The 15041-nt window shown below is 39.9% G+C and overlaps 1 protein-coding gene across 3 annotated transcripts in view; it reads left to right on the top strand.

The window, feature by feature from the left end:
- Positions 1-15041, top strand: part of CADM2 (cell adhesion molecule 2) — a 431434-nt gene that overhangs the window by 307002 nt on the left and 109391 nt on the right. For all 3 annotated transcript variants that reach the window (XM_058185211.1, XM_058185212.1, XM_058185210.1), the window contains one exon: positions 8365-8502. In XM_058185211.1, coding sequence (XP_058041194.1) covers positions 8365-8502 — 138 coding nt within the window. The remainder of the gene's footprint in view (positions 1-8364; positions 8503-15041) is intronic.

The following is a 15041-nucleotide window of genomic DNA, read 5'->3' as shown; positions in this document are numbered from 1 at the left end:
ACTTCATTAGCCTACACCCCAAAATACAGTTCACAATGGAAACAGACGTTAACAACCAACTTCCCTTCCTAGATGTCTTAGTCTACAGAAAACCCAATGGCTCCCTAGGACACACCAACTACCAGAAGAAAACACACACAAACCGCTATCTGCACGCACTCTCACACCACCACCCAGCACAGATCAACTCCGTAGACACTCATCTCCAGAACAAAACGCTTAGCTGACGAACAACACCTAAAAACCAAACTACACACTCTCACTAACGTACTAACATCCAATGGATTCCAGAGAAATAAGATTACCAAACTAATCCAAAAAGAACCCCCCACTAAAATCCAAGACAGAGAACAAGAAAACGGCACAGCCCTCCTCCCATATATAAAAGGCACCACAGACAGAATCAGCAAGATCTTCCACAAACACAACATCAAGACAGCATTCTGTACAAACCAAAAAATATCCACCATCCTAAGAAACCCCAACGACAAAATTGAGTTAGAAAATCAAGGAGTATATGAAATCCCATGCACTGCCTGCCCCACCACATACATTGGACAAACCAACAGAAAAATAAGTGCACACATTGAAGAACACAAGAACTCAGTCAAAAAAGAGGAACCAACTTCTTCCCTGGTCCAACACCTTAAAGCCACAGGACACGATATTGATTTTAAAAAGACTAGAACTATCGCCAAAACTGAACACTTTAACAACAGAATAATCAGAGAAGCCATCGAGATAGAAAAACGCCCACACAGCATGAACAAACGAGATGATACCTCCCGTCTACCAGCCATTTGGAAACCCGCCCTTACTGACAAACGAGTCCCTAACACGAGGAATGACACCAGACCCACACTCATGAGGTCCACACAGGATGTCACCACCACACATCCACCCAGAAAGCAGACCCAAACCCACACTGATCAGGAAGCACGACCAAGGACCAGAAGCCAGACCACAGCTGCAACGTTAGCCATTTCAAACCCCTCCAATCCATACATACAGCAGACAGACACCCACTATGAAGATGTAGCACGACCACAAACATGAAGCCAAACAACAGCAATGCAGCTCACCAGCTCAAATGCCCCTGCAACTCACTCTAATCTGAGCACAACCAAGCCCCCACCCAAACAGGACACACCCCCATCCAATCAGAGCACAAAAAAACCTCCATCCAATCAGAGCACAGCCAAGCTCCCACCCAATCAGTTCAAACCCCCACTAGCAGTTAAAAAGGAAGAAACAGCTGCAATCACACATTGCTCCCAGAAGCACAAAGCTGAAGCCTGAAGATGACGAATGAGACTTCGTTGAAACGTCGCCAAGACACTTCCAATTTTACGCGGGAGAAAACCCGAATAACCAAAGACCTACATACAAACACCCACGAAAACCTCAGAAAACATATATATATATATATATATATATATATATATATATATATATATATATATATATATATATATATGTATATATATATATATATATGTTTTCTGAGGTTTTCACGGGTGTTTGTATATAGGTCTTTGGTTGTTCGGTTTTCTCCGTAAAATTGGAAGTGTCTTGGCGACGCTTCGACGAAGTCTCATTCGTCATCTTCAGGCTTCAGCTTCGTGCTTCTGGGAGCAATGTGATCGCAGCTGTTTCTTCCTTTAACTGCTAGTGGGGTTTGAACTGATTGGGTGGGAGCTGGCTGTGCTCTGATTGGATGGGGGTTTTCTGTGCTCTGATTGGCTGGGGTGTGTCCTGTGTTGGTGGGGGCTTGGTTGTGCTCAGTCTAATCTGTGCTGCAGGGGATTTGAGCTGGTGAGCTGCACTGCTGCTGTTTGGCTTCGTGTTCGTGGTCGTGCTACATCTTCGTAGTGGGTGTCAGTCTGCTGCATGTATGGATTGGAGGGTTTGAAGTGGCTAATGTTGCAGCTGCGGTCTGGCTTCTGGTCCTGGTCGTGCTTCCTGATCAGTGTGGGTTTGGGTGTGCTTTCTGGGTGGATGTGGTGGTGACATCCTGTGTGGACCTCGTGAGTGTGGGTCTGGTGTCATTCCTCGTGTTAGGGACACGCTTGTCAATAAGGGCAGGTTTCAAATGGCTGGTAGGCGGAGGTATCATCTCGCTTGTTCATGCTGTGTGGCGTTTATCTCGATGGCTTCTCTGATTATTCTATTGTTAAAGTGTTCAGTTTTGGCGATAGTTCTGGTCTTTAAAGTCAATATCGTGTCCTGTGACTTTAAAGTGTTGGACCAGGAAGAAGTTGGTTCCTCTTTTGAATGAGTTCTTGTGTTCTTCAATGCACTTATTCTTCTGTTGGTTTGTCCAATGTATGTGGTGGGGCAGGCGTGCATGGGATTTCATATACTCCTTGATTTTCTAACTCAATTTTGTCTTTGGGGTTTCTTAGGATGGTGGATATTTTTGGTTTGTGCAGAATGCTGTCTTGATGTTATGTTTGTGGAGGATCTTGCTGATTCTGTCTGTGGTGCCTTTATATATGGGAGGAGGGCTGTGCCATTTTCTTGCTCTCTGTCTTGGGTTTTAGTGGGGGTTCTTTGGATTAGTTTGGTAATCTTATTTCTCTGAATCCATTGGATGTTAGTACGCTTGTGAGAGTGTGTAGTTCGGTTTTAGGTGTTGTTCGTCAGCTAAGCATTTTGTTCTAGAGATGAGTGTCTTGGCTACGGAGTTGATCTGTGCTGGTGGTGGTGTGAGAGTGCATGCAGATAGCGGTTTGTGTGTTTTCTGGTAGATGGTGTCCTAGGAGCCATTGGGTTTCTTGTAGACTAAGACATCTAGGAAGGAAGTTGGTTGTTAACTTCCGCTTCCATGGTGAACTGTATTTTGGGGTGTAGGCTATTGAGGTGTGTGAGGAAGTTTTCAAGTTTTTCTTTCCGTGTGGCCAGATTATGAAGGTGTCATCTACGTATCTGAGCCAGAGTTTGGGTTTGTGATCAGATTTTTCTAGTGCTTGGGTTTCAAAGTGTTCCATGTAGAGGTTGGCAATGACAGGTGAGAGGGGTGATCCCATGGGTGCGCCTTCTATTTGTTTGTATTTTTGTCCGTTATAGATGAAGTATGTGTTGGATAGGCAGTGGTTGGTCAGATCTAGTATGTGCTTGGGGGGGTTATATTTGTTTTGGATAGCTGTCAAGGCTTCTTTGATTGGCACTTGGGTGAAGAGGGATATGACATCAAAGCTCACGAGTAGGTCGCTGGGCTGTAAGTTTTGTTTCTTTATGATCTCTATGAACTGGAATGAGTTTTTTACGTGTGAGGCGATGGATTCTGCATAGGGCTGTAGTTGTTTGGCGAGATTAGACTGAGCACAACCAAGCCCCCACCAACACAGGACACACCCCCAGCCAATCAGAGCACAGAAAACCCCCCATCCAATCAGAGCACAGCCAAGCTCCCACCCAATCAGTTCAAACCCCCACTAGCAGTTAAAAGGAAGAAACAGCTGCGATCACACATTGCTCCCAGAAGCACGAAGCTGAAGCCTGAAGATGACGAATGAGACTTCGTCGAAACGTCGCCAAGACACTTCCAATTTTACACGGGAGAAAACCCGAACAACCAAAGACCTATATACAAACACCCGTGAAAACCTCAGAAAACAAATATTGCACCTCACGGGAGGAAATCCACCATCTGACCAGGACCTATGAAAACTAGAAGTCCAAAGAGCTTCCATTTTATGTGACCTCGCATTCCTACGAAACTGCATGATGAAAATTTAATCCCCAAATGCTTCCAATTGAAATTCCACTCCAACTCTGCAGCCACCAAACGCATCCTAAAAAGAACAGAATTGGCCTTAATCAGAAATGAACTTCACACAAAAGATTCCTCCTAGATCAAATCAACAAAGATCTCCTCACACTTCACCTCAAACTCAGCAACAAGATGCACCCTGCACTTTGGGACAAATCCAAACAACTTGCCGCCTGGAGAGCCAAACACAGACCACCCTCAAGACAGACACGCACACCAACAAACTCAAGACTACAAGAACGCCAGAAACAAACCCTCCACCCTCACAGCAACACATGAAACAAACAGTGCATAACATCTCAGATAGGATCCTCACCAAAGCTGAAACCGATGTCCTTTCCAAAGGATTCAACTTTGCAGTCACTCCCAAAATACATCCCCACTGAGACCATTATATGCGGAGTTGAAACCAGCCTGACCAAAATCAACCCCGATGACGCTAACAAAATCAGACTCAAATCACCAACATCCTCTGCAGCAGCAAGCCACCCAAAAGCAACTTACCCAAAGAGGAACAGACAGCACTACTTAACCTGAAAAAGATACCAGCATAATAATCCTACCAGCAGACAAGGGCAACGCCACGGTGGTTATGAACACATCTGACTACCAAACCAAATTAACCAACCTACTCCAAGACCCTGCATACAAGCCCCTAAAACAGACCCCACCACCTACCTAGAAAACCACTAGATCCAAAATAAAAGCCTCCCCATCAGCGAAGAAATCCAACAAAGAATCATTCCCAGAGAGAAATCATCCAGATGCCCTAAGCTCTACGGCCTCCCAAGATACACAAAGAAGGAACCCCCACTCAGACCCATAGTCAGCTCCATAGGCTCACCTCTACAAAACCTAGCCAAATTTCTCGCCAAACAACTACAGCCCTATGCAGAATCCATCGCCTCACACGTAAAAACTCATTCCAGTTCATAGAGATCATAAAGAAACAAAACTTACAGCCCAGCGACCTACTCGTGAGCTTTGATGTCATATCCTCTTCACCCAAGTGCCAATCAAAGAAGCCTTGACAGCTATCCAAAACAAATATAACCCCCAAGCACATACTAGATCTGACCAACCACTGCCTATCCAACACATACTTCATCTATAACGGACAAAATACAAACAAATAGAAGGCGCACCCATGGGATCACCCTCTCACCTGTCATTGCCAACCTCTACATGGAACACTTTGAAACCCAAGCACTAGAAAAATCTGATCACAAACCCAAACTCTGGCTCAGATACGTAGATGACACCTTCATAATCTGGCCACACGGGAAAGAAAACTTGAAAACTTCCTCACACACCTCAATAGCCTACACCCCAAAATACAGTTCACCATGGAAACAGAAGTTAACAACCAACTTCCTTCCTAGATGTCTTAGTCTACAAGAAACCCAATGGCTCCCTAGGACACACCATCTACCAGAAGAAAACACACACAAACCGCTATCTGCATGCACTCTCACACCACCACCCAGCACAGATCAACTCCGTAGCCAAGACACTCATCTCTAGAACAAAATGCTTAGCTGACGAACAACACCTAAAACCGAACTACACACTCTCACAAACGTACTAACATCCAATGGATTCCAGAGAAATAAGATTACCAAACTAATCCAAAAGAACCCCCACTAAAACCCAAGACAGAGAGCAAGAAAATGGCACAGCCCTCCTCCCATATATAAAAGGCACCACAGACAGAATCAGCAAGATCCTCCACAAACATAACATCAAGACAGCATTCTGCACAAACCAAAAATATCCACCATCCTAAGAAACCCCAAAGACAAAATTGAGTTAGAAAATCAAGGAGTATATGAAATCCCATGCACCGCCTGCCCCACCACATACATTGGACAAACCAACAGAAGAATAAGTGCACGATTGAAGAACACAAGAACTCATTCAAAAAAGAGGAACCAACTTCTTCCCTGGTCCAACACTTTAAAGTCACAGGACACGATATTGACTTTAAAAAGACCAGAACTATCGCCAAAACTGAACACTTTAACAACAGAATAATCAGAGAAGCCATCGAGATAGAAAAACGCCCACACAGCATGAACAAACGAGATGATACCTCCCGCCTACCAGCCATTTGGAAACCTGCCCTTATTGACAAACGTGTCCCTAACACGAGGAATGACACCAGACCCACACTCACGAGGTCCACACAGGATGTCACCACCACATCCACCCAGAAAGCACACCCAAACCCACACTGATCAGGAAGCACGACCAAGGACCAGAAGCCAGACCGCAGCTGCAACATTAGCCACTTCAAACCCCTCCAATCCATACATGCAGCAGACTGACACCCACTACGAAGATGTAGCACGACCACGAACACGAAGCCAAACAGCAGCAGTGCAGCTCACCAGCTCAAATCCCCCTGCAGCACAGATTAGACTGAGCACAACCAAGCCCCCACCAACACAGGACACACCCCAGCCAATCAGAGCACAGAAAACCCCATCCAATCAGAGCACAGCCAAGCTCCCACCCAATCAGTTCAAACCCCACTAGCAGTTAAAAGGAAGAAACAGCTGCGATCACACATTGCTCCCAGAAGCACGGTTGAAGCCTGAAGATGACGAATGAGACTTCGAAACGCCGCCAAGACACTTCCAATTTTACACGGAGAAAACCCGAACAACCAAAGACCTATATATATATATATATATATATATATATATATATATATATATATATATATATATATATATATATATATATTTATATATATATGAACCAAATATAATAAGATCACTACATATACCTTGGCCAACGGATGTCAATGGAAGGTGATACAATAAAGGAAATTGAATGCCATGTTAAATGTGGTTGGCAGACATTTGGCAAGCTAAGCATAATTTTCAAGAACAGCCTCCCCCATGCCTGAAAAGAAAACTTTTCAATCAGTGTGTGCTACCTGCTCTAACATATACCAGTGAAACATGGACACTAACTCCACAATAGATACAAAAGCTATGAGTAGCACAAAAAGCCATGGAAAGATACATGCTCGGCATTATAAGACAAGATAGAAAGATGTGCACATGGATTAGAGAACAAACAAAGTATACAATATCATCAAGAGAGTAGAAGAATTGAAATGGAAATGGGCTGAATACATAGCAAAAAGAACTGATGGCAAGTGGACCAAGGCAGTCATAGAATGTATCCCGCTTGATAAAAAGCATTCATAAACAAGGCCTAAAACAAAATGAAACAATGACACCAGCAAGTATTATGGGCCCATTTGGCAAAAGGAAGTTCAGGATCATCTAGGTTGGAAACATGCAAAAGAGGCCTTCATCCTGCAGGGAATAGACAATGGCTAAAATGATGATGGTGGTGGTGGTGATGTTTTAAATACTTATTTAAATACAGATTTTGATGTTGATTTCTTTTTAAACTACAATTTGATGGTGACATAGCATAAATGCAGTTATGAAAAGTACAGTGTATAAAAATGAACCACAAATAGACTGATTCATTTATAGGGACAAATCAATAATAAAGTCTCCATTTTACTTTCCAACTCCCCTTTGCATTCCATTCCTCTTTTCTTCCTCATCTGAGTTCCATCCAATAATATGAAATATTTTGGAGAGGTCAGTAAGAGTATTTTTTCCTATCTGAAGCTCTGCTAGACAATCATACTGAATTCTTAATCACTGCCTGGAATATGGACCAGGACATCATTCCCAACACTTCCTGTGTTTTACAGAAAAATTGAGGGTGTTGAACCAATCAAGAGATGCCTAGAACACAACTGGAAGAAGGCAAGGGGTGAATTTTATTATAATTGTAATTGTTGACAAAGTGAAAAAAAATGAAATTGCTGGACTCTGTTGATGTGTTGTTTCCTACACCAAGACAAGCACCTCATCTACTTTCTGAACTTCACTGTCTACTATAATACATAAAGGTTCAGACCTGCAACTGTACTCTGATTTCAATTTAATATAGTGAATTGATTTCCCATGAATTTATAATTTACATAGGATAAATTATATAAGTGATGACCATGTGGCTTAATCAAAAATCACACTGTGGTCTAAAGAAAAGACTCAGTGATATGCCGAAGTTTATTATTCAGTTTAATATTAACTGATTAATTGGAATAAATATGATTTGCTTTTTAATCAATGGATCTTTTCTCATTGTTAAAGATGTCATGTCCATTATCTTGACAGTTTGTGTTCAAACAGTTATTTTACTGAAGAAAAATGTTTTAATGAATATGTTTGTTGTTTTCACAGCATGAATCACTTATATCCTGAAATTGAATAATTGGTTCAAAACTAAAAAGAAAGTTTAAGTTTTCACTTCTATATATTTTCAAAGTTCATCTTTCGTATTTGATTTGGGAGACTAAGTTATGTGATAAACCTATAATTGATGTATAAATTAATGTATTTATTATTCATTCCCTACTGTGTTAATACACACTTTATTACTAAAGCAATTTTTCTGATGATTACTCTCATTTTACTTTCCCCACTGTTTGGAAAAAAAACCTTAAACAAACCATTAGCAAAACTGTAATTCATTTGTTTGTCTTTTGTTAGGTGTTCCAGAGACTCCTCAAATTAGTGGATTTATTTCACCAATTATGGAAGGAGATTGGATGGAACTTACTTGCAAAACATCTGGTAGTAAGCCAGCTGCAGATATTAGATGGTTCAAAAATGACAAAGAGGTGAAAGGTATTGTTCGGAATTATATATTTGCTTTATAATAAACAACTGTTAATTCATCAGGAGAGGCTCTGCTTATCAACATTATTATTATGTTCTATATACTAGTGATATAGTGGCATTCTCCACTCCCGGATGGGACCATTAGCCATTCTTTCTTTCTACTTTTTCCTGAAAAATCCAAATATATCTGTTCTACCCCTACCCATCCCAGTTAGTACCTGAAAGCTCTTTTTTCAAAATATTTGCTTCTTTCTCAGTAGCAAAATTGTTTTTATACCAAATTAATATTAACAAATTTTTATCTCAAATGAAATGAAGGGTCTTTGGTGCTTTCTGAGTGTGGTTGTTTTCTTGCACATGTTTCATTACCCAAACTAATATAATCAATGCAGTGTGCAGTGCACGACTGTTGTTTACCTAGTTCGGGTAGTGAAATGTCTGCAAGAAAACAACCAAGCTCAGAGAATATCAAGGACCACCAAAGACCCCTCAAATACTTCATTTATTAAGATGATTTATGTCCCATACTTATATAACAATAATAATATTCAGTTCAATTTACCAAATGAAAATTATATATACTACTTCTCTGCTCTGCTCTACTCCATTATTACAAACACAGGGAGGGAGGGAGGGGGGGATAGGAAGAGAGAGAGGGAGAGAGAGGGAGGGGAAAGAGACACATGAATATAGAGACAAATGCAACAAACAGAAAGATTTTATGTTAACCCTCTCCATATAATTCTCAATCTGTTAATAGAAACTGTGGAACAATTGTAGCTCTTCAGGGACTCAAAGTGTTTCCATACCCAGACGATACATCTACCAGAAGATTGTTGAAAGGCTTGGGGGTATATTTAGGGTTTATGTGACTTCGGCTGTAGTCATTTTGAGTTTTAGGAAGTTGAACCAGATGATTCAATTCTGTTTATTACAATCAGAGACCAGAGACCAGAGCAAATAAAAACACTCAGTAAATATGCAATTAAAAATTCCAGAATAAAATAATAAATATCAGATAAAATCTATGATAAAACTCCAGTCTGTCAATTATACATGGTCTAAGTATATTAAAATTACAATCCATAAACTGGATCAGTTTAATGCTGCAGTCAGTTTAATGCTAAAGGGAAAAGGAATAAGCAGTGCAAAGGGTTTGCCATGTTCATTGTATAAAATAGCTATGTTGGATTAGACACGTGTTTCTGATGAACCCCAGTGCTGCTGCGCAGAATCTAACCACCTGCACTGTAATTTCAGGCTGTTTGTCCTTAAGCAGCAACTGGAGGTAAGCAGTCTCGGAACAGCCAGGATACTTAGCAATTATTGGAAGCATATGGTTTTTTTTTCACATCTCTGTGTAAAAGGAACATAGAAGGACTATGTGACCAATGGTCTCCATCTCTACTGACCCTCAGGAACAGAGTCTTTCAGTCAATTGTATCTTTTTATACTTGCTATACAGGATGGCCGATGGACGTGCATGGCACCATGCAAGTGAAAATGCTTTCCGATGGTTTGCCGACTCCAACTGACTAAGATAGCTGGCAGGAGCAGAATCAGATAATCAACTGACCAGATTAAATATTGGTTCAAATAAGTGTGATTTAAAATTAGGAACAGATAAAGCTATACAGGCAAACAGTTAACTATTTATGCTAATTAGAGATGGAGAAATGTGTCTGTACATTGAACAGCTTGATGAAAGTTTGATTCTGAATTGTTAATCATTCTATTTATTGCTAATGGATTTTATTACCAATGTTGCTAACAACAAAAAGAATAGTTTGGATGATTTTATGATTCAGAAGCCAAAATAAACCTGATTTAACTCGAACTCAATTTAAAACTAATCTGGATGAGTTTGTATATATTAGGCTAAAAGAAAAGTAGAAACTTGTCATACAGTATTTCTCTTGAGACAGTTGGGCTGAATTTATTAACAATTATCTGAATTAGAGTAATGAATAAATAATAATACATATTAGAACTAGTAGCACCTCTCCCCTGATAATCACCTCAAATATTATTTGTTTTTGCAAAGTCTAGCTTAAAATTGTGTTGTATGTAATTGTTTTGATTTTCTTGATGTTTTACCATCAGAGACAAGTGTTCTTGATGTCACCATCAGAGACAAGTGTTCATGTTGCTATACTACTAGAATTTTTGGCTACCTTAAGCTATCATATAAATGTTTAAGTGTGATTGCTTTGCAGTTGATGTGAAAAATTATTCCATTTTCGCTAAAATTAGCATTGCTGCTGTTAGAAATTTTAAAAATTTGAATCAGAGAATGTCATTAAAAGAGGAAAAAACATGAATCTCATTAAAATAAATACCCTAAATCTATTCTTATGGTCAAATGGCAAGGGGACAGACTGAAGATATACTTAACCTGCAGCATATGTAAAAAAGAATATGTTCACTCTTAATTAATGAATAAAATGGAATTCAGTACTAGTTTTCAAGATTTTTTTTTCTTGAGGAAAATGCAATGGAAATGAGAAAATAGATATATTGCAATGTTAAGATTCATATTGCAGTTTAGGGGGGGGAAAGCAATACCTATTTTTATCAAAATAAAATGCAGTATATAGAGAAGAAACATAGTCGAAATTCAAACCTACTGCTTAAATAAGTGGGATACTTCATAGTTGTTAATTATATTTTTAGAAATTTATTAATATAGGTTTTCTAGAGTTGATCATTTCATAGGTTGAGCTGGATTAGAATGAATATGTCTGTAAAGCATGAGTCTGATATTGTTTTCAATGAAAGGCAGGCTAGGGAAGGATACAAGAGTGATATGAAGTTCTACATATATGGGATATTATGTTTTGCTATTGACAACAGTGGTTGAGAGGGGGGAAATAAAGTGGGAAAATGAAAAAAATAAGTGAAAGTACAATGGCTGCAAGAAAAAAGTGTAAGTTCTTTATAAAAAATAATATGATTCCCAACTGGACAAATGGACAGTAGAGATAAGAATAATGTAGACTCTGCTTGGAACAGTTTGAATAATATGTTCCACTAACAAATGGCATGTTATTGGGAAAGATGTTTGATGGAAAGTTGAAGGAAGAAGACTGTGAATAAGGGGAAAACCAACTAAGAGAATGATTCCTGCTAAAATTGAGGATAATAAAAAGATAGTTGGAAAGACTATAGTCAAAAGCAGAAAATAACATTAAAGACTAGAATTAGAAACTAAATGTGGTGAAATAGTTTGTTGGAAATAATATTTTCATTGTTGTATCAAATTGTAAACTGTTTAGACCAATGTTATTGTCTAAGAGAAAAAGGTGATGAAAAAGAAGATACTGTAAGAATGTTGAAAAATTGTAAGGCTGAGTGGTAGATGATAAACTGGAGAAATGTTATAGAACTGATTTGCTATAGAACTGATTTGCTTGTGGACTGGTGTGTATGTTGAAAACATCATCACACTATTATATAGAACTGATTTACTTTTGGACTGGTGTATCTGTTGAAAACATAATCACACTGTTGCAGTCTCACCATCTCTTTGGCATATTTATAGTTATTCCAAACTCCAAAGGGTGGAAGGTATAGGAAAATGGTGCATCAGGATTAATATTTGACAAAAAAATAGCAGGAACATAAGAAAATAAGCAATGTCCTGTTGTATCAAACTCCTGGTTCATGAGTTCAGCCAGAGGTGGGCTGCTACCAGTTCTCACTGGTTCTCCTGAACCGGATGTTAATTTTCTAAGTCATTTGGAGAACTGGTTGTTGGAAGAAAATTTTTCCCACTTTTCAGTGCTAATCCTGCAAGAGAGGCAGGAAGGAAACATTCTGGTATGTCTGTATTTCTAGCCTAATCCTTACCTTAATTGCCATAAGAAACTGCCTCTGGGTTAAGCTTGTTACATTGTAAGCCTTAGGGCCAGACTTTCTGTCTGTAGGCTGAGCTTCTCCAGAGTCCCGTCCCCCCCCCCGAGTTTTTTGTGGTATTTTTATTCCTGGGGGTTGACTTTCTAAAGATTGTTAAAGGGTTGTTTTAAGCTTTTTGGAGTAAACTTCCAACACGGCTGGAACAGCTATTTACAGAATTGTTGGCATAGCCATAGAAAAAATGGCTGAGAGACAGAATGCAAGCTTGGCATTCTGGTTGATTTTTTTAACTGCCTTTCTGGGGGCATGTGATTTTTCCTTAAATCTGGATGATTCCCTAAGGATATTGTTGTGTCTGCGGGCCCCGAGCCGGGCTTCCTGGCAGAGAGTGACTCGGAGAATGAGGGGGGAGAGCTGACAGGGCTTCCCTCTACAGAACCTTCCTCTCTGACTCGCTCCAGATTCCAGAGGCAGGCCAGGTGGAGGAGGAGGAGCTGACACGGCCTCTTTCCCCTTCCCCCTCCTTCCCCCTGGCAACGCCCCAAGAGCCAGCTGAAGAGGATCAATCGTAGCTAGATCCAAGGCAGCGATGCTGAGTGAAGCGTGCACAGCAAAAGAAAGGAAGGGGCTGGCCAAGGGAGTGCTGAGTCACAGAGCCACACCCCACAGGGTATAAAAGTGGTTGGAGCTGCCTTTGGGCTCCATGATGGACAAAAACTGACTTTTGGAAACTTCGGCTGCTTTATTGCGAGACTCAGGAATTGGCTTGTCGGACTTCTGTTTACTTCTGAACTCTGGGTTGCTCCAGCAACAGACCGCAGTAGCACTGAAGAGATAAGGAGGACTTGGCAGGCAATCGTAGGTTTGTTGCCAGAGCTGATATCTGTAGCAAGAATAAATTGCTGGGAAATACAGTCAGCTCGTGTGTTGTTTGGGTTGTGGTTGAGGGGGACAGTACAGATATCTTGTGAGGTGAGTGAGACCAGCTGGTATCTTTAAGTAGTGCAAATGGATCTAATGATTGGTTTTCCTGGGTGGGAAACTGTGGCTTTGTCAGTTCACTGAGCACAGGAGTCTCTTGTCTCAGCGGATTCTTCAGTCATGCAGGTCATGGTTGTCCCAAAGGTGCTTTTTTTTCAAGAGGCAACTAGACTTTCTTGGTTTCCAGAAAGTCCAGTTGCCTCTTGAAAAAGCACCTTTAGGACAGGAGTCTCTTGCATTGCTTCGGAGTGGGCAACATACATGATTGCTCATTGATAATCCTTCCAATTTGTTTTAGTTTTCTCTCATGATAATATGGCATAGTAACATGGCACCAATTGCAGAAAGTTAGCACCCACCCCTCTCCTAGAAGAATGAAATATTTTGAGAAATATTAAAAAGGAAGAATATAGTTCCCTGAATATGGAGAAACATGTTTTCTTAGAGGGAGAAAGCAGTCCCCAACTTCCTTAATAGCCCACAGAAGATGTCAGCACTTAGATAGCGATAGTCATAGGCAAAAATTTCCTGCAGCGAGGTCTGAACAAAGGCAGAATGGGATTAGCCATCATTCAAGATGTTAATTTGTTAATTTGTCTCTTTAGTTCTGAATTTTGAAGGCCAAATATGCCCACCCACTTTCTGAAGAGCTTAAACGACTTCTCTGCTAAAGGGTTTATGAGCAAGAGTAACTTGGCTGCTTATAGTTATCCTTGTATTTTAACTATTTTAATTCTTCAGTGTGCTCTGGCAACCTGCCTGATTTACAACTCTGGGTTGCGGGTACTGCTGAGGAAAAGGAAGATATTCAGACAGAATGGTTTAGGTTTTCATAACGTCTGTGACTCACTGATCTTCAGTGTGTATTCCCCCATTTCTAATCTAATGACTGGTATTTAGGGCAGCTAAACAGCTTTGTTTACCAGCAGACAAAGAAGCTTTTTGTATTTTTGTATAGGTAATCCTTGATTTACAACAGTTCATTTAGTGACAATTCAAAGTTCAAGGGCACTGAATAAAGTGACTTATGACCATTTTTCACACTTAACATTGCAGCATCCCCATGGTCATGAGAGGGCAAGCGAGGCGAGGCGCTCCTTGACGCGACATCGACCATGCATTCCAAGGAGGATTAAAATTTAACTAAGTGCATTATCTCAAATTAAGTGCTTCTAGGACTTCAGAGGTCTAATGTTAGAGAGAAAATGCACATTACTACACAATTTCAGAAAATTTTCCTCTCTAAAGCCATATTAACTCTTGAATACCAGAAAAAATATTGAACTCTGTACCATATATACAATAAAATACAGGTATGTTATGCAGGAATTGTATCATTCCAAACAGACTGACATCTGACATCTGATGTGGGCCATTAATGAAACTTGTTTCTCCATTTGTCCCTTTGGGAAATATAACAATTAAAATAAATTAAATAAATTAAAATAAATTATTTTTCAGAATAACCTCTATCTTGTGTAAATTAAATATAAAATATTTAGCCTTTATGCATTCTATTATTATGTGGTTAATAGAAAAGAAAAGACAGAAAAAATTGTGGGTTGGATGAGATTCCTTTTCCACAAAATAATGAATACCTTACAGACTATGAACATCTATAAATAGATAGATAGGATAAATTACAAGAACAAAATTGTATAGAAAATACAGTGAATAGTGCTGATGTAGTTAAAGTTCTTTTGGTTTTG

This window comes from Ahaetulla prasina, chromosome 5 (assembly GCF_028640845.1).
Source record: "Ahaetulla prasina isolate Xishuangbanna chromosome 5, ASM2864084v1, whole genome shotgun sequence".
Taxonomy (NCBI): Eukaryota; Metazoa; Chordata; class Lepidosauria; order Squamata; family Colubridae; genus Ahaetulla; species Ahaetulla prasina.
The sequence above is the reverse complement of the archived record's forward strand: the minus strand, read 5'-3'. Positions and strand labels throughout refer to the sequence as shown.